This window comes from Zonotrichia albicollis, chromosome 1 (assembly GCF_047830755.1).
Source record: "Zonotrichia albicollis isolate bZonAlb1 chromosome 1, bZonAlb1.hap1, whole genome shotgun sequence".
Classification (NCBI taxonomy): domain Eukaryota; kingdom Metazoa; phylum Chordata; class Aves; order Passeriformes; family Passerellidae; genus Zonotrichia; species Zonotrichia albicollis.
The window spans coordinates 119812401-119829249 of NC_133819.1; the positions used below are offsets into that span (position 1 = coordinate 119812401).

General features: G+C 40.0%; 1 protein-coding gene across 2 annotated transcripts in view; it reads right to left on the reverse strand.

The window, feature by feature from the left end:
- ARMC1 (armadillo repeat containing 1) overlaps positions 1–15362 on the reverse strand; it is a 34596-nt gene extending 19234 nt beyond the window's left edge. Inside the window, exons 1-3 of one of the 2 annotated variants that reach the window (XM_074551737.1) lie at positions 15191–15362; positions 12513–12716; positions 8360–8451 (exon numbers count right to left, since the gene is read on the reverse strand). In XM_074551737.1, the coding sequence (XP_074407838.1) occupies positions 8360–8451; positions 12513–12704 (284 nt within the window). In that variant the 5' untranslated portion in view covers positions 12705–12716; positions 15191–15362. The remainder of the gene's footprint in view (positions 1–8359; positions 8452–12512; positions 12717–15190) is intronic. The other variant, XM_074551735.1, reaches the window with a different exon arrangement.
- Between the last annotated feature and the right edge of the window lie 1487 nt (positions 15363–16849).

Genomic DNA, 16849 nt, shown 5'->3' on the forward strand with positions numbered 1-16849 from the left:
GCAATACTCATCACAATATTTTTTGCCTACACTGAAATGCAACTAGCTCATTTTTAACTGCTCAACTAATTTTTTGCCCATTTAAACAGAAAGCACTCAAAGCAATTATGATTGTGGCACTCCCTCCATCAGAAAAGCAACAATAATGCCTATTTACTCAGTAGCAGGTACTGAAAAATTCTCTTCCAGGTTTAGGAACCTACAATTTGGTAACTGTACATAAATCACCACTGTACAACTTAGGCACCTCAATGGATAGGTAACTACTTTCATTGCTTATATTCTTAAGCCAATCATTGTAAACCAGCCAAAGGCCATGATTTTGAAGAACTTGCAGGTACTCATTACAAAAACACTGTATTAACAACTACTTACTTTGTTAACTAACAAATAGTGAGGTAACATAAAATACTCAAAATGCCAAGAAAATGGAACATTTCTATCAAAGAAAAGAAGCAAAAGAAACTGTTGAAATGCAAGCAAGCACTGTTGTGTCAGAGAAAGTTTTGCATCAACTGCAAGTGCTGCACAGAAACCAGCAACAAAAGTTCTGCTGTTTCATGGAGTGTGCAAATGTTTTGACGTAGCAGAGTAAAAGCTGCTGCATTGAGCCAGTATGTACTGAAGTGGTACTCTGAAAGTCCATGGAAGCACAGCACCTGGATCACAGTGAGATCACATCAGGCAGTGTAAAGCTGCCCAACCAACAGTCCTGATAGAAGTGCCAGACAACAAGTGGAACAGTGTGAGGTAAAAGCAATGGCTTGGAGAACAAAGAGCAGAACGACGCGGCATTTCTGATTGCAGTCAGAAATACTGTAATAGGAATTACACCCACATGACAGAATGAAAGAAATAGAAAACACTAAATCCCAAACTAGAGATTTACAAACGCCTAAACTTTTAAGTACAGAAACAGTACTGATCATTGCATGATCTTGCTTAGTGAGCTAAGTACTGTTGAGTACAGTACAGTACTTAGCTCACTAAGCAAGTTGCATAAAAGCAGAAATGATGACTGTGTAATGTCTCTGACTGCAGAGAGGTCCTGAGACAAACAAAAAAATTTTAAAAATCCCCCACTAACATGAAAAGCACAACTTGTAAGGGCACAGAAAGCACCCCTCTATTAGGTCATGCTTTTGTATTTTTTTGTGATCAATCTATACACGAACAAGAAGCTTATCCTAAGTTGCACCTCTCAAAACAAACCTTTAGAACAGTTATTTACATGACTGCTAACTTCTTTTAACCCATGCAAATATAAACTCACAGTAGTATTTCAACACCTAAATTGCTAGCTACATTTGAATTGCTGATGATCCAGTCTTCCACTAGTCTTACAAATTACATCCATCTTTACAAGACTTTAAACCTTATTTCCTTACCTCACAGCAGCCATAAAATTCTACCAGAAAGCCTACTTACATTATGACTAAAGTTCTAGGTTAATACCAGTATTGCAACAGTAGGATTTTAACTAATGCTTTTTGTGTTTTATTTGTCATCATTTGTCCCTGTGCCAGCATCTCTACATGGAGATCATAACCTTCTATATGGTTACTAACACTGAAATACACTAGAGGAAACAAAGACTGCTGAACCAAAGTTATTAGTTGTTTTTTTGTTTATTATTTCACCACAAACAAAAAGAGCAGAACTCGTACTGAGAACACTCCTAACTAACTGAGGTAGCTCACTACATTAAACCCTCTCCCCAGGATACAATCTCATTCAAATATCAAGAAGATTTGATAGACAAAAGGAGCCTTCAGTTATTTAGAACAAATAACATGGTATTTTTAAAGAGGACATACTGATGTCTCCCACATTTTGTAATATTTCATTTTTGCAATATTTCATCAGCTTTGTTTTGGGGGAAAGGGGGCAGAGAATGCTTTTTCGAAAGTAACTTCAAGAAACAATCTATTTCCAAAACTTGCACCATTTAGAAAATATACAATAAAAACATTCTTTAAAGAAACTCAGGGTGATCTAGGGAGAGGGGGATATTAAGCTACTTTGCTTAACAATGTGAACAGAGCAGCCTGCAGGCGTCATCCTGCTGTGACCTTCTATTATTAACAAACACATTGCTCCAGCAAGAAATTCACTGGAGTCCCACAGCCCAGAGATGCACCAGCAACCAAGGGTGTCACTGTATTGGGAAAAAGAACTGGAAAGGAAAGCCCAGGAAAGTTAACATGGAACAGACAGATGTGTGTATTATTCTTCCTACAGGTGATACAGCACAATTTGGAAACAGTAACTAAAACCAAAGTTTTTGGAACCTACTGCTCACAGAAAAATCCAAGGCCTAGGATAATCATATTTTTCTCCAAAAACACAACTTCTCAGTGCCGAATCACAAGTACTGCAGAGTGCAAAAATAATCATGCAACAGAATCATGCTTCCCATTAGCCAATCTCAACTGTTTCTCAACTTTGACGTGTTAAAGAAACCCCGCATGCCAAGGATTACAAAAACAGCATTACTAAGTGATTCAGGCAGAGAAACATAAAATCTCTACAGTCTATAAAAAGCTGTTTCCTTCTCCTTTGCAGATCAGAATTTAAGCATTCCACTTAATAACATCAATGCATTAAATGTAAGAAATTTAGAGGTTTTTAACTGTAATTTCTCATAAAGAATTATCTTGAAGCTATATGGCAACTTCCCTTTAATCATCAGATATCCCTTTAAATACATAGTTTGCCTACCTCCTAATTAATATATGGCCTTTGCCCTTTCTCCAACCATCCATCCTCTCACAAAGAAGAAAAAATATTATGCCACACAACAAAAAAATTATACAATTGTTGTGATGCAACATCCCTACTATTTTAATTTCAACAAATACTATCTGAAATACTTGGCTTTTGCCTTTTTTCTTTGTCAGATATCATAAATTCAAACTTTGCCGGTTTCAATGAATAATTAAATTTTCAAAAAGTGCAGGTAATTAAGACTACCGAAAATTAAAATTGAGTAAGAAGTCAGCAATTATAGACTGCATGTATTTTACCAGATCTGCAAGGGACTCTAATTAAACACATATTAATTGCCCTAATCTTCTTAGGCAAGTAATAAATTGGAAGAGCTGATTAATGCACTGGATTTAGTTCAGCTTGTTAAATCTGACAACCTGGCAAAGGAAGACTATCTTGAAAAGCTCTTTTAGCTAAGTAATTGGAATTTTACTCTCAGTAATTTGCCGTTCCATAATAAGAGCTATTTAGTGCATTGACTCTTCATCAGTGTTTTTTTTAAAATACATATTAGTTATACTGAAGCAGTACCATTATGCTGCTCATAAAGATTATGAAAAATTATGAACTTTGACCTTTATTGTCCATCAAAAGACACTTTCACTCTGAACACAAATTAATGTATTTCCTTGCAGGCAATAAATCCTAATTAATTTTAATTCTAGAAGCTGCTAATAACATTTTAGAAAGTCCATATGGACACATTAAGTCCTCTACACAATTCATAAAGCCAGCAACTAAACCAGTTTTCAATATTAAATTACTGCTGATGACTGCTGGAATACAGTGAAATACCAGTATTCAAAGAGCTTCAATCTCTTCTCTCTTTTTTTACCTATTTATGCAAACACTTCTGCATGGACACATGACAAAGAACTGCAACATTTTTGTAATATCAGCCATAAAAAGAAAATAAGAGAAATTTGGAAACCTCCAGGTAGATATTTTAAAGGTCTGCTATGTCTCAAGTTTCACTTAAAAATAAACAGATGTAGGTGAACAAAAGAAAAAAATCTCCCTTGCTAAAGAAAAAAGCAGCAAGTAAAGAACAGGGAACCAGAAATTTTTATACTTGAAAAATGTTTTGAAGTATTCCATGAAAGCTGAAACAGCTCTTCATATGTCCTAGAAAATATGAAAGCATATAAAGTCTTTCACATGAAGAAGCTTAAAAAGTCATGTGTTCCAAATAAAGTTCAGTCAGAAAACAAATCTTAAAACATAAAAATATCTAGCTGCCATCAAATTTTCATTCTGTACTCCTCAGAGCTGACATCCTCCTGTAGCTTCCAGGATCTACACTTAAATTTTGTTACTCTTCAGTTAGCAAAATCTAGTGTTCATATGCCTTGAAAATCAGTCACAGGGAACCTGAAACCTATTCTTTGTTCCTTAAGTGTACTACAACTAAAGAGTCAGCCAGACATCAGTTTTGAGCAGCAACATGATTTTCACAGCTAAGCTTTAACACTTAAAATGAGCAAAACAGCAAAAAGTTGATGAGATAATACCAGAGGACTGATAAGCCATGGAAAGAGACATGAAGGTACTTCAAAAACTGTCAAACTCAGATGTCCCAAATATTTCCTGATCATGATGCAGTGCAATTTACCACTTACCACTGAGGTCCCCAGCACAGGAGAAATCCTTCACTGTGAGGGTGGGGAGGCACTGGCACAGGCTGCCCAGAGGAGCTGTGGATGCCCCATCCCTAGAAGTGCTCAAGGGCAGCTTGGATGGAGCTCTGAGCAACCTGGATGAGTGGAAGGTGTCCCTGCCCAAGGCAGGAGGTCAGAACTACATGATCTTTAAGGTCCCTTCCAACCCAGACCATTCTATGATTCTATGGTTGGATAAACAGGTAGCACACAATTTCAGCTCTCATTCTCAGTAGTGTTCATGAAAGAAACAGTATTTTGCCATCATGATAGTTTAATTAAGTGGCAGAGCCTTTTTCTATGTTGTTGTACTATTTTGATGGAAGGGTTAGGGCTTGTGCCTAAGGCTCCCATGTACTACTAAAAGATGCCAACAGCAGAAAACCAATTCCAACACTTTCCAGCTGATGGCATGGACCATCTAAAGATCTGTTAGACTTGTTAGCTGCACTCAGGCTATGAGAAAAAATTCCATATCTGAACTTGAGGTCTCTAACACAGAAACCTTCAAGGCTTATAAAAAGACACATGATGAGAAAAGCCCTCAAATTTCAGGATCAGAGATTTGCTGATCTCTTTCAGCAGAAGAGAACTGGAATGCTAAAACACCTCCACTTCCTAGCACAGCATCAGTTCAGCACTGCTGAACACAAACTTAAGTTTGAAACATGACAATTATTCAGTTTATGATTTGCCTGCACTCCATTTCATTGCTTGAGAAGACACAGCACAGCTTTATCAGTGGCAGAATACAGTTTGTCATAAATCAGCACTGAATAGGGAAAGCCACTGAATATTATTTAGTTAACTGAGAAAATGGACAGCGAGAGTTGAAAAATCCTTGCTGAAAAGGAACTATTCAGATGACAGGATGTGCGTCATCTGTCAGGAGCTAAAAGCAGTGACTACAACTTCTGGTCCAAAAGATGCTGGGTTCTGTCTCACTTGAAAGAAAGAAACAAAAACAGGAAAACCAGAATTCTGACAGAAGTTCCTATCTTTTTTGTATCATTTATTTGCATTTTTGTACCACATTACAAAAAAAATTGAATCCCAAATTATATTCTGAAAATAATAAAAAAAATATTTTAGATAGAACAATGAGTTAAATACACAGATTTTGGAAAGTACATGGGAACAGAAGAGCATGAAGTAATTTTGACCAAAGCATCCATTAACGTCTAGTTTCAGTTCAACAGACTACATCATCTTCTGGTAAACTGAAATCAATTAAAAGCGAGAACCTGCATTTTGTAAAGCAAATCAAAGACAGCAGAGGCCTTGTTTTCTGCCCTACACACTTTCTAACAAAAAACCCCAAAACCTTATTGTGATAAAAAGGAGTCTACATTTATCTTCTCAGCATTTTTCTTCCATCTATCCCCATATTTATGCAGGCAGTACAAAACTCAACTTCAGCATTTCCTGTCAACATTAAAACCTAAAATCCTGAGAAGCACATGACAAAGTCTTGTGGTTGAAGATGCTATGTATTTAAATTTTCATGATATCACACTTTCCAAATGTTACAAGCACACAAATCCAACGTATGTTCTTACTGTTGCCAAAGAGCTTTCTAGAAAAAAAAAAAAAAACACCTACAAGATTTCCAGTTTTCATTGACTTATCTCTCATTTTCTGCACATATCTGAACTTCGCTCTTTTGGCCCCTGAAACTGAAACCTAGAAAAAAATGTTGTTAAAGAATTTTATGGCAATCTCTTCAATGTTTCCCAAGTAATATTTGCAAGCTACAGAGACTGATAATGAACTGCCATTCCCCTCTCAACTTTTACAGAATGTCTCTGCACTCCAAATAGACATGTAATTCATACTAAAAGTAAGTTCGTTTGAAACACATGCTTCTGTTATTACCTAAATGTTTCAGGTCTTATTGTTATTATAAAAGTAGCAAAGACTTCTGTATAGTTCACTTAATTATGCTTATCCTTAGAAAAGGTGAATATCTTAAGACTTAATTCCATTTTTCTCTCCATACATCATATTGGACCACCTATCATTTCAAAAGTTATGATTTTCACATTATTTTTAAAAAATTGACACATCTCTTCTAAATTTTAGTAACTTTGTTCACTTTTCTTTTTAAGACACATTTTAAATCCTTGTGTTTTGCATAAGTGGTGAATCACAAGGTGATACTCAGGAATAATGCTGAATTCCATTCCAATAGCCTATCATCTTCAGCTTTAGCACAATTATTGAAGTACTTAAAGATAAACAGTAGTAATATTTCCTAGATCACACAGAACTTGAGTACAAATCATAATTTCTCCTCCTTCAGGTTCACACATCTAGACAAGGAGTGTCAGACAGAGGGAAATACAACAATAACCCCGAATCCTGGGCAGCACCAAAAGCAGTGTGGCCAGCAGGTTGAAGGAGGTGATTCCCCCCACAACTCTGCTTTCATGAGACCCCACTCAAACTACTGAGCACAGTTCCAGTGTCCTCAACATAAGGACAGAGATGGAGCAAATCCAGAGGAGTGCCACAAAGTTGGCAAGAGGACTGGAGCACCTCCCTTACAAAGCCAGGGTGAAGAAGTTGGGGCTGTGGGGGGAAACCTCATTGTAACCTTACAGTTTTTGACAGGGCCTACTGGGAAGCCAGAGAGGGACTCTTCACCAGGAGCTGCAGCAATAGTTACAAATTGGAAGAGGTTAGATATTAGGAAGACACTATTTACAGTGAGGGTGGTTAGGCACTGGCTGCCCAGGGAGGCTGTGGATGCCCCAACCCTGGCAGTGCTCAAATCCAGGTTGGATAAGGCCTTGAGCAACCTGGTCTAGTGGGTAGGGACTAGATGATCCTTAGGGTCCATTCCAACCTCCTAACATTCTATGATAATAGGACACACCACCAAAACTGGCAGGGCTGTGGGATGAAGGAACTAGCAAAGTCTAGCCTTGTGTTTTTCCTAAAAGAAACTCATGCATCTATAGCACAAGTGACAGAGGTTCAACTAACATATTAAAATATTCAAAACTTTTCTACCTAAATATTTAATATACAATTCCACTTGTGTTTTACCCTTTTCGAAATAATTGTTTTAAACATCATCTGAGGCATCTCAATGCAGCAACATGACTTTTCTCTACCCCCATGGAACAGCTCCTCACATCTCCAAAGTCCAGAGCTTCGACACAGCACTACCAAACTCTGTGTAAAATAATCACTTTCAGATAGTTTGATGGAAAGTTAATTGCTGCTATGACAGAATAATCTTTGAAGGAGGCTGTTGGGGTTTCTTTTGAATAGTGATTCACCTTAATTAATCACATAAATTTCTGATGATTAAGTGCATCATCTCCAGTGTGCATGTACACAGAGATCTTCCAGTACTCAAGACTCAGCAGTTAGAAACCTTGAGAAAATCCAACAATCACAAATTTTAAGAGACACAACCCATCTGACACCTCATACAAAGCTATCAGAGACCACTATAAACCTCATTAATTTCTACTCCACCTGCAAGATGTTCTCTCAACACAGAACTGCAGATACTTACCTCCAGAAATACACTGAAACAAATTCCCTACCCAAGGGTGGGGTTCAAAGAATAAATGTGGCAGATGCCAAGCAATTTCTTTAACTGCAATACTGCAAGGCAACCTTATACAATGATAGGAAGGATTACAAGAGAACCTGAAGAAAAGGGACAAAATTTGTTATCTTGTAACAAGGCAAAGAAAATTTGTTGTTTGGCAAACGACCTGCAAATTAGTATTTCTCGTAGGCTATGGTCTGACTACTTCAAAATAACATAAAATGAAAATCTTTAATTGCAGCCACATAATTCCAAGAAGGCAATATTTGAAACTTAGTATACAAATTCAGGCCAAGTTGCACTTTGTACCACAACTATATGTTTACACTGTTTGGATCCAACATTCCACTGTAAACTTACTTACTTTTGTATGACATTCTGTAAGCTGAGCATCATACCCAATTCACTTTTCATCTTTTCTCTGTTGACACGGCACTCGGCCAAATAGCGGAGAGCCTGAAAGCAAGAGGAGCACAGCAGATCAGCAACACATCCAGCACATCACCAGTCCTTTCTGTTAGTGCACATCTGCAAACAGTCACAGAGGCAGGTCTAGTAGGGAGAGAAAGAATTATCACCTACTATGAACATTAAAAAATATTTTATTTTTATAAATACACAGAAAGCACAGAGTATCTAATCTATGAGAAAGGGCTGAGAGCCTAAGGGACAATTTAACAGCTCTCTACAGCTATGCAAGAAGCCTTTACAAAGATGGTCAAGCCCAACTTTCCTCTACAGCAGCAGACAAGGGGGAACAGCCACAATCTGTAGCTTGGGAAGCTCAAATCAGGTATAATAAAAAGCTTTTTCTCCTCTGAAGGTAGCACAACACTGGAACAGATGACCTAGTGGAACTGCAGAGTGAACGAGACAAAGCTACAACTGACCTGATTGAGTGCTGGTGACAGTCCCAAATCAAACAGGAAACTGAAGTGAATGACTTCCAGAAGTCCCTTCCAATAAACATTTATGTGACCTGAGATCTAAAGTAATTTTTATACATGATGCTTCCAGTATAATTTCTATCAATTTTGTGGGGTCCCCCAGTACAAGAAATAGAAAATTCACCACTACCAAGTTCCTACTGTCCTTAAAGGAGTTCTAAAAGATATATAAGCTTTTGAAGACTAATTGCAACTTCATCATTCCAAACAGGAATAAGAACACCAGCAGCAGCAAGCTTCTTAGCTTACTGTGACCTAAACTGGGAAATTACACTTATTCGTCGCTCAAGGTTTTGTTTACTGGACTTTCAAGGTAGGCTCCTTGCACAGTTTTACACTGTTGACCTCAGTTGGTAACTGCATATTCACACAATCCTCCTAACATAACACTCTTCCAATTAAAATGTCAGTCCCTTCTTTTCTTGAGACATCTCTCTATTGCTTGTGCTGAGAAAGTTATCTTAGAAGGAAACTCCAAAGGTGTTTTACTGATGTAGGTGCAAGAACTGCACTTGAAAAATCCTGCAATACACAAATACAGTGATTTATAAAATGGGGTTTGTGACACAAGGTTTAGAAGCACACCAACTCTTTATATATAGCCATGTAGTAGCTACACTGCACAGTAACAGCTTTAAAAATAACATGCTCCTTAATCCCCTCAGAAATAGAGGACTTATCAAAAGGGCTTGCTTTTTCCAAGTCATCCTCTGCACATATCAGGTGAAATTCTCAAGATTGTTTTATTGCCTTTCAAGAAACTCTGGCTGCTGTCTGGCATGGTAAGAACCTGAGATGTGATTTTTGTTATTCCCTGATGAGGACCAGTATCAATAGTTACAGCTTATAAATGCTGTATATCCATTTATTATTGTACTTTTCAACTATGAGGAAATACCTAAATGACATCTCTCAAGTAACTTGCATGCTATTAATATATGAAACATATATTAATGAATATGAACTATGAAACATATCCTTGCCAGAGCAACAAGTTTCTTATTTTTATTCCAGCAATTTAATAAGGGTGCAGCTCAGCTGGACAAAGAAAAACCTATTCTCTTTTTTGAGTCACAGCTCAAATAAATCATGAGTCCAACTTAATTGACCCAACTTTTCAACACTAGGAAGTTCCCATCCCTCCTGCCTTCCACAGGAGATACAAAGGTATCCCTTCAAAGAAGTGAGATCATTTACACTTATTAAATCCAGTATACTGAAAGCATAGGGGAAGTTATTGATATGAACTTTGGCTCAGCTTCTGTTCACCTAAACACTTACCTGGGTTAGCTTTAAGGCTCACATAGGTGAGTTCATCAAGTAAGGTCAACATCATGAATACCTGCATAGTTTAACAAAAAATACACTGCTGCCAGTCTTAATAAAAAGACATCTTTGATGGTTTTGATGTGAAATTTTAAAGTAGTTCTTTAACTTCAGGGTCCTATTTCAAAAAATTTTAGTCCAAATTTCAGAGGGGAAAAAATAGTATTATCTGTGTTACTTCATATTTTTAAAATTTATATCATTCAAAAATTCTAACATTTGAAGTATATAATAAACAGTTTCTGAAATCAAGACTAGAGAAAACCAGAAATAGAAATATACAGAACATATATATCAATTCTTCATACAAAAAAACCACCCTCCCTGAAAAGTTCTACAACACATCAAAAAAGTTATATATGGAACTATTATGATTCATACAGATTATAGATTATTAGAATTTCAAGTACAGGAATTTCTGAGCAGTACATGAAGAAATTTAAGCTCAGTGCTGCACATCCTTTTATTAGGTACACATTTAATGGAAGATCATTACTTTTAACTATTCCCATTCAAATGGAAGCACTTTTTGACCAACAGGATGACTACAAAAACAAAAAGACTTTTCAGAATGGAAGAATATGAAACATGAAGGCTAAAAAGTTGTCAGCAAAGACATTTAAATCTTCAGAAACTAAGCAGTTCAAGAACTCATTAACACAAGGAGTGTGAGTAGCAGACCAGAACTTGTATCCACAGTAAACTGATCCATTTCTCATGGCAGCCACATCCTGGTCTCTAAATCCTGATTGTCAATCCACTCTAACTGGGGGTTATCACTCCATGGGACAGCCCATCTGCCTCCCCTCCTCAGCCAAGGAGATTTCCCTTCAACACAACTTGAGTACTGCCAGGGGCTGTGGAACCACACTGCAAACTGGGCTAGTGCTCATCACTCTTGACAAAACCAGTTCTTTTATGCAGAACTAGTTTTTGTAACACGATCAAGAGACTGCAAATCCCAAGCAGGCAGTGAGAATACACAGCCCAACATAACAAAGGAAGGAAAAAGACAGAGGGACAGTTCTTCCAAACAAGAACTCCTTTTAAGATCACAGCCTAAGGAAACTACACTGGGAAGAAAATCAATGCAACACATTTCCAAGAACAGTAAACTCAAATCTACGTTCTCCTACTGAAGAAAACTACAGTCTGCCAAATGCCATGGCAAGGCTAACCTAAAAAACAATTAGCAGGACAGAAGTTTCCTTATGGGACCCCCCTCCCCAAACACAAAAGAAATCAGTCACTAAAGTAATTTCAAGAAGTCCACTAATATCCACTATGAAAGCAACACAAATGAAAACCAAAGAATTATGGTACAGATAGGTCCCAGTGAAAGAATAATGTACACCTGCCATGTACACATGTAAAAGCCAGAGCTCTTTGCTCTTTCATATTCTTTACAATTAAATAATGACATAATTGAAAAAAAAAGGAGCACCACATAAACTTCAGAAACTTAAAATCTTAGAATTCCAATCCAACTCTTAAAATAATTAAATTCTGACTTTTGTTTCTCCCATTTCTAAGCAAGAAATAAATTTTTAAGCAAATATTACAATTCAGGGTAAGAAATCAGGATTTCAGCATTTATGATTTAGAATTTGAAGAAACAGGCAAAAGCTGGAACAAATTGTATAGATACTGATAGGTTTTGGGTTGGTTTGTTTGTTTTTAATACCATGAGGCTGTTCAAATGCTGGAAGAGTGTACAAGAGAAGTTATGGAATCTTCATCCTTCAAGATGTGAAGATCAAGTGAACACAACCATGAGTTGTGATCTGAGTGCACCTAATCTGGGCATGGGATTGGACTACATTTCCTTGGCAGACTGTTTCTAACCTAAGTTATCCTATGACTGGATTTTGATTTTTATAAAGGGAGTATCAAGTCACTGTCCATATTTACCAAACTCTATGGCTTCATCTTAAAAAAGAGATTTAAGGGTCCTTACCTCCCTCCACACAAAAAGTGAAATAGCTGTATTAGGGAAAAAATGCAAAGTAAATTATTATCTTTTAAAAAAATTCCCTGGAACAACCTGTCATTTTTGAAATACATGCTTTAAAAAAAAAACAAAAACACATGTAATAAATATCAACATAATATAAAACCAGGCATTATTTTTCACATTTTCACTTGTTTAAACAGTTTCATTTGTAAATTGCTTGTTTAAACAACTTGCTGAACAAAGTTGAAAAATTCCCTACCAACATGGAAATTTATTTCCAGAATACTTACTAGTAAAGCTGAATGAACAACCTGAGGGTTGGGATGGTCCAAAAAGAGAATGAGACCTGGCAGGCATCCTTGATCCTGAACAATGGCCCGTCTGTTCAACGGATCAGCTGCTAGATCTCGGAGCTGGTTAACCACAGACAGTGCATCAGGCTCCTCACTCATAGCAGAATTCATCTTTTCTGCACCATTCATACAAAATACCTGCTGGGAAAAAAAAATTATTACTACTATCACAACATTTATCATCAATTAAAATAGAGACAAAAAAAAGCACAAAGGCAATTATTTGCTCTAAAGAAAAAGGTAAAAAAAGCCAAGGACCAGAATTCATGGAAGGTGGATGGAATTGATAAGGATCTGGGTCCTGAAATTTATAAACTGGAAATCTAAACTTCCTATGCAGAGAACAGATATATTTGGATAACAAGGTTTTTATTTGTTTCCTGTATGTCATTTCAGACTAGTCAATCTTTATGGGAGTATTATGTGTTAGTTTTTTTCTCCTTACTTTAGTGAAAAATGTTTTCTATAAATGCAGTCTTCTCACAAGCCACCCTAGAAGTCCATAAACATACTTCTGTGCAAGGGTGCAGAACCAAAGCATTTTCAGAGCAGCTTTGGCAATCAAAGAATTTTACAAAAAATGAACCACAAAAGTCAACAAAATATTAACAGTGCATCAAGAACAGTGAACATTAAGCTTTATTCTTCATCCATATATCAAATAACTAATGCAATGCCATACATTCAAAGGCAGAAAGGGCTTTGGAGGCTGGGTTTGAGCTGTTTTTTCCCCTTTTCACAAGTATCCCTCGATAAAAAGCAAGCAGGTCACGCCTTGCTGCAGTCGAAGTCCAAACCACCAGATCAATTTCAAAGGAGACACGTGTTAGTGTGAGAGTATCAGATTGCAAAGTTGTTTAATAATAACAACTTAACGGGCAACAAAAGCATAAGTTTGCTCAAAGAAAATGCTAAAATCTTGGTGCAAAAATAAAGTTTCTTTGTGCCTCAGAAACTCCTAAATCCTAGCTGTAGTTCTGGTTATTGCCAGTACCAACTCAGCCAAGTAACTTAAGGCACAAAAGTGGGAGTGAATGCATGCTGTTAATTTGTTAAATCACTCACTGTCCCCCAAATAAAGAACAAATACAATTTTTAAGCCATCACATTCTTTTAACATCATTTGCCAACAGTAAATAGTTTTTCTTCACCGAAGGTTGGTCCCTGAGGAACATAAATTTATCACACTCATCAAAAACAATGAACCTAAACATACATTAAGATTATGATAATTTCTGAAATTTTCACAGGGAAAAATGCTGTTAACCTCTAAGTCAATGCTTCTCACTTCAGGAGAGTGCTAGAGTGAAAATTACAGGCTAATGATTAGTCTCCAGACTATTTCTCTGGACTATCAGAAATCAAAAAGATATCAACTGGGAGATACAGTAGCTCAACCAATAAAAGTTTGTGTTTCCAAAGGAAAAAACTCTAATATAAAAAAACAAAACAAAACCTCAGTAAACAAAACCACCAAACAAAGCCAAAGCAGCTCTGTTGAGTATTATTAACTATTTTCCACAGTACACAAGGGAACTTATTATTCAAGACTTAGAAATCAAGTCAGGAGTGGAGCTGATGCTAATCAAAGTCTCTGACTTCCAAGTCTGTGTCCCAAGCACCATATCATTCCTATTCCTGGTCACCTTTTGCCTTTTTCCTTCTAATCCTCTGAAAAACCCACCCACAAAACCAAGTTTTACCCCCACCTATTCCATTAGGCTACACTGATCTGAAGGGAGCTACAAGAAAGATGGAGAGGGACATTTTACAAAGGCATATAGGGATGGGACAAGGGGTAATGTCTTTAAGCTGAAAAGGGGCAGCTTGGGATTAAATATTGGAATAAATTGCTGTAAGGGTGGTGATGCATTGGAACAGGATGCCCACAGAAGTTGTGGATGTGCCATTCTGTAAAGTGTTCAAGGGCAGCTTGGATGGAGCTCTCAGCAAGCTGCTTGAGCGGAAGGTGCTCCTGCCCAGGGTAGGGGTTACAACTGGATGCTCCTCCAGGGCTCTTCCAACCCAAACCATGACGTGATTCTGTTATCCTCAGACCTTTCTCCATCTCTCCTAAGCCCCAACTCCGGAGACAACTCTGAAATCCTCACCCTTCTACATGACCTGCAACAATCAATTCCACCAAAACTCACGCCGTCGCCCACTTCCCGGAGTTTTTTTAATTAAAAAAAAAAATAGGCGGTCTTAAAAGTTATAATAAGGTATCTATAATTCAGGAACCTGGCAGAGCAGCGACCCAGATGCCTGCTCCTGTCTCCTCTCGTAGCTTTGAGACCAAAGCCTGACCCAGGCACCACAGCCCTGTCTGTCTGTCGCTCCCCCCCCGCTTTGTGCTCTCGCCGGGGCGGCCCTGGCCAGGAACGGGCACAGCTCCGCCGCCAGCCCTCCGCAGGCGCCCGAGGCCTCAGCCCGCCGGGGACCGGGTCCCGGGACTCCGCTCGCAGGCCCCGCGGTGGGCGGAGCCCCAGCCCTACAGGCACCGGGCAGCAGGAGCTCCGGGATGGATCTGGCAGCAGGGGGGATCTCGGCCGCACACGCCGCCCCCTCACGGCCCTTCCCGGCGCGGCCTGTTCCCCTCCCCGGCAGGGCCGTACCGTCGCAGAAGCCGTCCCCGGGCGGACTCGCAGCTCAGCTCCGCGCCCCCATGTCCCGCGGGGCGGGGCGGCCTGCGGCGAGGGGAGCACGGGAATAGGCTCGGCAGGAACCGCGGGCTGAGCACCGGAACGAGAGCGCCTGCACCACCCACCGGAGCCCGCTCTGACCCCGCACCGCGCCACACCGCGCGGCGCGATTGGCGCCTACCGAGGGCGGGCCCCCGCCAATCCAGGAGCTCTTTGTTCCTGGGAGGGACGCGGGGCAGGCCGGGAGGTGTAGTCCGAGGCTTTGTCCATTTGTTTTAGATTTTTTTCAGGCCATTGTTTTTGGATTTTTTTTTTTTTTTGTGAAACACGCTCCTCACGCACCTTCATTTGTTTTGGATTTATTCTTTTTTTTCTCCAAAGACGGTTACCACGAGAAGTTGGATTTACTGCTCAAATAAAGTGCACCGTGTATTGTAAAACAATGTAGTATGAACCACACCTGATGCTGTAGGGACAGAGGATGCCCATCTCCTGCCTCGAATCCCGAAATGGGTATTCCCCATACCACGACATACCGAAATTAAATTTAGTTTCATATCGAATCAAGGCATGGTTAAGGCTGAAAATCCTCTAAAAGCACCAGGAGCTGCATATTGATCCTTTACGATGGTTTGGGTCCACATAAAGGCAAAGGTTTTTTGTTTCCTCGTTCCTCCACATGACCCTCACACCTTATTTTAAAGTGCTTGAGGTAAAGTTCTCAGTAGTTTCTAAAGCTGAAAACACCCGCTAAGTAATGCTTAAATCAATTCAGCCCGAAGAAACTCTGAGCTCCCCTTTATCACGCCTCTGCCTCACAGCGATCCCGACTTTCCACCCGGTTCCACAGGGGTCCCGGCCCTCCTTTCCACAAGATTTTATGGGACACAGCCAGCCCAGGAGCCACCGGCGGTGCCGCAGCCGACAGCCGCAGCTCAGGGAGCCGCAGGCCGCCTGCAGCCGCGGCCGAGGGTGCGGAGGAGCCCAGTGCAGCCCCGCAGGCACCACACGAGGCGGACACGGTAGCGCCGCCCCAGCGGTGTAAGGGCAGGGCCGCTGCCCCTCCCCACCGCCTCAGAATGAGGGAATCCGCGAGGCTGGAAAGACTGTGTGAGGCCATCGAGTCCGACCTGTGGCCGAGCACCACCCTGTCACCTGGACCGGGGCACTGAGTGCCACATCCAGCCTTTCTTATACACCTCTGGGCATGGTGACTCCACCGCCTCCAAGGGCAGCCCATAGCAACGTTTAATCACCCGTTTTGTGAACAAATTCCTCCTGACGTCCAACCTGAACCTCCCCCGGCACAGCCTGAAGCCGTGTCCTTTATGCCGTTCGCTAACTGCGTGAGGGATGAGACCTACCCACACAGGGCAGCCTGAACGTCCCCGGCACAGCCTGAAGCCGTGTCCTTTCTCCCGTTCGCTAATTGCCAGGGGACGAGATCAACCCCCACAGGGCAGCCTGAACCTCCCCGGGCACAGCCTGAAACGGTGTCCTCTGTCCCGTTCACTGGCTGCCAGGGGGACGACACCGAACCCCACGAGGCAGCGACAGCGGAACCAAGAGCATCCAGCCTAGCAGAGCTCCCGGTGTCCCGCCCCTATTGGCGGGTCCCGCTCACGTGACCGC